The 7,649-nt window shown below is 39.5% G+C and overlaps 1 protein-coding gene across 2 annotated transcripts in view; it reads right to left on the bottom strand.

Moving 5' to 3' along the window:
* Positions 1-1,580: 1,580 nt before the first annotated feature.
* The window catches only part of FIGN (fidgetin, microtubule severing factor), a 235,397-nt gene continuing 229,328 nt past the window's right edge, over positions 1,581-7,649 (bottom strand). For both annotated transcript variants that reach the window (XM_068245628.1, XM_068245629.1), the window contains one exon: positions 1,581-6,125. In XM_068245628.1, the coding sequence (XP_068101729.1) occupies positions 3,904-6,125 (2,222 nt within the window). In that variant the 3' untranslated portion in view covers positions 1,581-3,903. The remainder of the gene's footprint in view (positions 6,126-7,649) is intronic.

Genomic DNA, 7,649 nt, shown 5'->3' with positions numbered 1-7,649 from the left:
GATATTTGCCTCTAATACTTTTAACAACAGACCCTAAACAAAAAATGAAGTGCAGGTGCTCTGACTGAAGTCTGACTAGATTAGCTGCATGCTTGCATCAGATGAGTGATTCCGATGCTACTGCAGCCAAAGGGATCAGCAGGACATCCAGGCAACTGGTATTGTTTAAAGTGTACCTGACATGGTGTATGTGGGCCAGTTTATACTTACCTGGGGCTTCTCTAGCCCCATGAGGTGCTTGGAGTCAATCTCCATCCCCACAGGCCACTCTGTTCTCTCTGAAATCCTCCTAGTAATCGGGTCAGTCGCCGCCAGTCATGGTCTTCAGTGCATGCTTGGCCCCCGTCGCACTCCCATACCCAATAGCGTTCTGCACTTGCTCAGTACAACTTCACAGGTGCAGAATGCTCCGGGATGCAGGAGCGCGACGGGGGGACGTGCGCGTGGCTGAGCTGCGCATGCACGGAAGACCACGGCTGGCCTGATTACTGGGAGGTTTTCTGAGAGAACTGAGTGTCCAGAGGGGGTGTTGAGGGACCCCAAGCACCTCATGGGGCTGGAGGAAGCCACAGGTATGTATAAATTGTCCAACACATGCCATCTCTGGTTTCTTTTGATAGGAAATAACTATGGCAGCCTCTAAATCCCTCTCACTTGAGATGTCATTTGAGGATGTTAACTGTTACAGTCTTTTTGTTAATGTATTTAAAACTATCACCCAATAGATGGAATGTATATATAGTATTAGATATATATGACAGGATGCTGACCAGGTAACTGAATTATGTTGTATTCACTGGCAAAGACACCTTTATGGTAGAGTGTTTTCTGACTATTCTATTTTTTTTTTATTCAAATAATTAATTTGTTTTAATACACAAAATAGCTACATTTTGCAAATACAATTGACTCCCTTAAGGTGGCCACTAACGATCCAATTTCTAGCGAAAAATCATTTGAGCGATCAGATAATTCTGATTGGGAGAAAATTTGTTCACTACACCATTAACGAACCAATCTTTAGTGTCTATCTATCAGAACCAACAAGAAAATCCAAATTTTGATTTGACAAAAATCCAATCGAATGACTATTTTTATTATCGTTTGTAATTGATTGTGCCCATTAAAGGAGATTATTTACAACCAATCCGATCAGAATTTCTTATCGCTCTAATGATTTTTCGCTAGAAATGGGACTGTTAGTGGCCAGCTTAACACTCCTTTCCCATGGAAGTTTGAAGTTTCCGAGCCAGAAAGAGTTAACATGCATTAGGATGATTTGCAACATTTTAATCAGAGTCATTTATTTCGCCAAGTACAAACGTGAGGTTGTACCCGATATAGGTTTTCATCTCATTTCACTAACAAAAACACACAAAGCCATAATAATTTTGTCATAATAAATAGCGACATAAAATAAAATGAATAATTCTAAAACTTTCTTTAATATTTGATGTGGTGGATTCCATAAAGTATCCACTTCGCACTTTTATCATATTAAGGAGGGAGCTAAAGAAGTCATCCTGAGAAACTAGAAATATCACGGTAAAGGATTTCATGAAGAACGACAAAAACATGCATTTTTTTATTGTTGTTACCCCTTTATTTTTGGAAAAAGATTGCCTTTTCAATGCGATTGTTTTCTTTGGAAGTGCAAGTTAACATTAGTATAGTTAGTTTAAACCCATTTTTGTTTTTGTAAAAACAAAAGAACCAAAAATGTAAATGGAAATTCCTCTTGACGACGTTCAGTGCATTTATTTAAATTCTTAAATGTACATCAATAGCCAGTGCTTTGAAACAGCTTTGATACTGTCTCCATTTAAGTAAACAAAACATTACATTCAAAATAAGCCAGGTTGTTCTGTTCATGATTTGGCAGGCATGGACATCTGTATCCTATACACTGCTACTCCTTCAGAGACATCACCCAACATCAATTAGCTGTCATTATAATTAGTGAACAAAGGAACCACAAAAACAAACAAAACAAGGACACAATGGATGGTGGTACAAGTTAGCAAAGAAAAACAAAAAGAAAAAAAAATGTCATAAGCATTAGGCAGCAGTCAAAGAAGGCAAAATACACAGTGGATGTACACAGGAAAATAATACAAAAAATACAGCCATCAAAACAAGGGTTGACTCTTTGCAGCCATAAAAGATCTTAGAAAAAAAAGTAACTGGAATATTTCCACACAATATTTTTCAAGGTTAACGTGTAAAACAAAGTGGTATATTTATAAAATTAAAAATATTCAATAAAGCTACATTTTCCAGTTTGGAGAAGAAGAGTGTTGAGGTGTCAACAAGACAGGTATTTAGAGATGAAAGGGCATACATTGCAATAAGACTCTCAAATCGTATCCGTGCAATTCATAATATCCCTCAGTAACCAATTATGGCATAAAAAATTAAAATGTATGCCTGTTAGATCAAACACAGCCACAAAATCCCTATATAACAATTATTTTAAAAAGCAAAGAAGACTATTTAAAAAAAAAATCTGTTAGGATTGTATTTACTTTTCCATTTATTTGGTTGCAGTATTTTCATTAAGAAAAAAACAGTCTATAAATTATCTGAATTAGACTTTGGGAAGCTGACACAATAACTTTTGAAATTTGGCCTATAGTTTAAATTTTTTTATATTTATCGTGCCTCATCCTTGGGTGGGAATTCACATTTTTGAATGCGCCTAAAGGATTGGTTATGGTTTAACACCACCAACTACAGCTAATCTGCTGGTCTTTTTGACCAATGTGGCAACTGGAAATTTGCACAACATATGATGTTGAAACTAATATATAGCCAAGAAACAGAACGGCTATCTACAATATCAATGTTAACAAGCAAATATTTTTGAAAATAAGTCCGTTAATAAAGCCAGTCACCATTATTTCTTTTACATACATTGGATTGAAGTGAAGTTCATTTAATCACTTTCCTTCAAGTCCCCCTATGTAAACACTGATGTAAAAAGAAAACTTGCACCCTTCTCAGCTTAATTTAGAAAATGTCTTTGATTTAATATCATTACTGGTAATTCTTAATAAGGTGTCATTTACACAAGGAGATATCAGTTTACAAATGAACATGGCAAGACATTAGCCATTTCTTTAGAATCAACCAAATACATTCCATGCCATTTTCCAATTTTTGAGGTAAACATACATTTCAATATAAAGCAACAAGGACACAACCAATTCTCTCAGCAGTAAATAGTGCTTTTAACACATTCCTTTGAGGTACTGTACAAATCAACTTTCCTGAGGTTTTTTCGTTATTTTTGCAGACAGAACATTAAAATAAAGAAAATGCAGAAATTAAGGTCCAGATTATATTGTTTTTCCCTGTTTCACTGTTCTGCAGAACAGACAGGATTGAGGAATACTGTTGCTCATACAATGGCAAAAAATCTGGTTCTCTGTCTTTCAACTCAGTTCTTCATCTAGTCCAGTAATGTTTGAAGTTAAAGCTTTTCATATTAGCACATGCCACCAATGTAATTGTGAGGCAAACAAAAACAAAAGGAAAAAAAATAAAAGCACCACTTTAGGCACTTGACAGCAACTAAATCTCAAGAACAGCAGAATGGAATCAACAAACAGGCTTCACGTCTTTTCAATTGCCAACCTACTTCCACCCTACGCCTCTTGGAGTGTTGGCTTTCTTGAAGACAACTAAGCATCAACACTTGACCATTGTACTATATGATTCAATTCAGAACATTGGCTGTTTGATGCACATTTATTTCAAGTCTACCAGCACTCTGCAGATGCAAGGTTATAGTGGCTGTCTTGGTACCTTTAACAATTAGGCCACTGCCCAAAAAAACAGGGATTCAATTCCCTGTCACACCTATGTTTGTTTGCCAGCACTCACTGCAACGTTTCACGTACGTCACTGACTGCACCCAAACATTTTGTTCCATTCAATATATGTATCAAGTTCTTTTTGTGATATGCTAGGCTGAATTTTGCAGAATACATTTTCAAAGTCTTGGTATGTTACAGGTCGCAGTTGGCTAGGCATAATGGCTGAAAGGTCTGAAGGTGGTATGGTATGTAGAGGACCTACAACAGCTTCCTGACACAATCGAGCCACATCCAGTCCAGACAATCCTTCTGTGCGCTGGACAAGGAGTGAAACCTCTTTGTCACTGAGACAGTAATTGTGCTGTGACAGCAGTTGTATTATTATTTGATGCCTTGCTGTGCTGTCTGGAAGGGGGATAAGAAGTCTCTTCATGAAATATCTCCGTAGAGATTCATCTATTTCTTCAGGTTTACTTGTGGCACAGATTACAACTATTTGGTCCTCCGCAGAAGATAAAACCGTATCTAACTGCATAAGAAATTCTGTTCTCATTCGACTTACAGGATTATGTTCTTCACCTACTTGGGAAGAAAGGAGCAAGTCAATGTCACTAAAAAAAATCACAGATGGTTGCCGACACCTTGCCACAAGGAATGTTGCATGGACAATCTTTTCACCTTCTGCTATCCACTTTGTGACAATGTTAGAGCCAGCAATTTTAAAGAATGTGGCACCTAGCTGACTAGCTATGCATCTGCCCAATAAAGTCTTGCCTGTCCCTCTAGGTCCAAATAAAAGGATGCTCCGAGGCAAAGCAGTGAGTCCACTGAATGCATCAGATCGAATTACAGGCCACAAGACTTCTTCTTTGATGAAGGCCTTTACTAAATCAAGGCCAGCAATTTCATCCCAGTCTACTGGATGTCCCTGGTTGATAATCTCATTTGTTACAAGGTCAATGAGGTGTGTATCAGTATTCTTCAGCTGTTCGTCCACAGAGTGGTTAGATGAGGTAGCTGTATGAATGCCAGGGGCTTGCAGAGAGTGAGGGAGCATTTGCCTGTGGTCATCATTATGTTCATTAACTGCAGAAGTGTTATATTTTCCAAAAGATTCATTTGATCTTGAATTTTTTGCAGTGCCATATGAAGGTGGGGTAAGAGCTCTAGTGGACTGACTGTTGAATTTTCTTTGCTGCTCACCAGGCCCCAGCTGCTTTGTTGGCTTAAATGCCAGAGATGTGTTCTCAGAACTTCGGTCAAAACCATTGCCCCGATTTGAATTGGAAAGATTTGTGTCAGGCATTCTATACATGGGGCTATGTGAGGTCCTCTGTTGGCTATAGCTGTAATTTACATAGCTGGGATCTAAATCTCCCTGACCTGCCATGTAGAAAGCTTTTCTTTTAAGGGAACTAGCAGAAGGTGTTATTGGGGTCAACCCATGGGTTTGATAGCTGTAACCTGGTACAGTGGTGGGAGGAAGAGGAGTAGGAGCAGGAATACCTGAAGGGAGATAAGCAGAGGGAGGTGGTGCACTTCCAGGACTATAGCCTGAAGCAACAGCAGACTGTGGAGGATAACTAGCAGGTGGGTAGTTATAGCTGGATAAATTAGTGGCTCCATTGTAACCTGGCACTAGAGCTGATGGGGGTGGAGGTGGGGGAGGAGGTTGAAGAAGCCCAGCACTATGAAGTGGAGATGGGTGAGGTGATGGCAGTGCAGAGGCAGACTGGCTACTGTAACTTGAATGCAGGTAGGATCCATTGTATCCTGCTCCATATTCCTGAGATGGTAGCCCTGAATGCAGACTTGCTACTGTGTGACTTCCACAGGTACTACTGGAATAACTAGGCTCTGTCAGGTTGCTGACCACCCCAGGAGAACTACCTATGCTGGTATCTGATGAAGGTATGGTGGCACCCACTCCAGCTTTGCTTGCCGTTAAGACATCAGTTACACAGTTCATAGAATAGACACCGTCAGAGTTCAAGGAACTCTGCCAAGGTTCACCTTCATTTTTTCGGCCATTCACAAGACCTGACTGAACTTCAGCAGCATAATTACTGATAATGGGTCGCTCCATGGAACCATCCAGTATTCCAGAATATTTCTCAGCATATTTTTTTAGCAGGTTTGATGCAGTCAAAGCAGAGATGTCATCGTTGGCCCAGGCATATTGATAGGTGCGTTGCAAGTGGCCACGATAAGCTTCAACCTTGTGAGCTGGTGACCGAGTCGTTGATGTTATATCAAAATGTTGTTCCGGCCACTGAGCATGCTCCGGCGTCCACTGCATCTTCAAGCCTGAAAAGCAGAGGATAAAAACGGTGAGAATTATAAAAAGGAAAAAGACAAACATCATACATACTCCCTGTTAACATAACTAATGTATGTGAGTGATATATGTTTTGCGGGAATGGGTCATCGACCCTGTTATGACATTGCTAAAAAAAAGACTCTCCAATAGATATGGACTTGGCAGGTCATAACCAAATCAACAATATTTTTTGATCAATCAATATCGTTATTGTACATACACTACAGAAAAAAATGAGGCTTTGTTTTTAAATGCTTTCATTGTTTTAATTAGGACCTACCAAGTCCATCTATCTATTGGGGAGTCTTTATCTCTTATTAGCAATAAATTAAATTGTCTTTGTATATAGTTGTCTTTTACGGTGAATTAAAAAAAAATGATTGTGTGTTTAGCGCTCTTACTCTTTATTCATATACATACCATATGTAATTTTTCCTTCAAATACAGATGTAATTTTGTCTTCCTAAAGGAGATCGCATTCGAAATAATTCAGCTTCAAAGTGTACTGGTGCTGAAACGATGTAAACGTTTTATACATACATGGGGCTTCCTCCGGACCCATAAGCTCAGATCGCTCCCATGCCGCTGTCCTCAGTCTTCTCCCTCTTCGGTACAGGGTCCCGTAACTTTAGCCAGATGCGGCCAGTCTGCACAAAAGAAGTGCAACCTCTACATAGCTCTCCGGCGGCTGCTAGAGAGATACATAAAGAGCACATTTCTCTTACACCAGACTGCCCGCAGCTGACTGAAGTTACGGGCCCCGGTTCCCGAAGAGGGAGAAGACCGAGGACAACGGCGTGGGAGCGATCCCTGTGGATGGGGCTGGAGGAAGCCCGCAGCTGACTGAAGTTACGGGCCCCGGTTCCCGAAGAGGGAGAAGACCGAGGACAACGGCGTGGGAGCGATCCCTGTGGATGGGGCTGGAGGAAGCCCCAGGTGTGTACAAAACTTTTATATCATTTCAGCTCTGAGGAATATTTAGCATTGCTTTTTTAGTAAGAGGCTTTTTGGGCTCTTTTAGCCCTTATACTCTTCGAATGGTTCTGTGTCACCATGTGCTATCTGGGTTTTCTCATCTTGGCCCATATGCAATTAATTTTTTCTCCTGTGTTTTCTCCTAGGTGATATTTTTAAAATTGTCAATATAATGTATTTTAAATCACCAGCAAGCAAGAACATATTCAAAATAATTTTGATAGCACCTTTACACCTACTTTTTGGTACCTTTCCAGTTGTAGAGTGCTGAAAATTTACTTAAAATGGAAGATGAAAAATTATCTCCCAGGAGAAAACTCAGGAGAAAAAGTGAATTGCATATGGCCCCTTATATAATTATGTAAAACATTACATATATATAACATGTAAAATAACAACATTTTTCAACAAGCTATATTAAATAATTGAGTTTCTTGAATGTATTAATACTTTGTGCCCAATACTTTGCTAACTGCCAGGAGTTTGTCACTTTAACTTCTTTGGCCTCCTAAACGTACTAGCTACGCCCAGGAGGC

The sequence above is a fragment of the Hyperolius riggenbachi genome, chromosome 7 (assembly GCF_040937935.1).
Source record: "Hyperolius riggenbachi isolate aHypRig1 chromosome 7, aHypRig1.pri, whole genome shotgun sequence".
In the NCBI taxonomy this organism is placed as follows: Eukaryota; Metazoa; Chordata; class Amphibia; order Anura; family Hyperoliidae; genus Hyperolius; species Hyperolius riggenbachi.
Note: the sequence above shows the minus strand (reverse complement) of the source record. Positions and strands in the feature narration are given on the sequence as shown.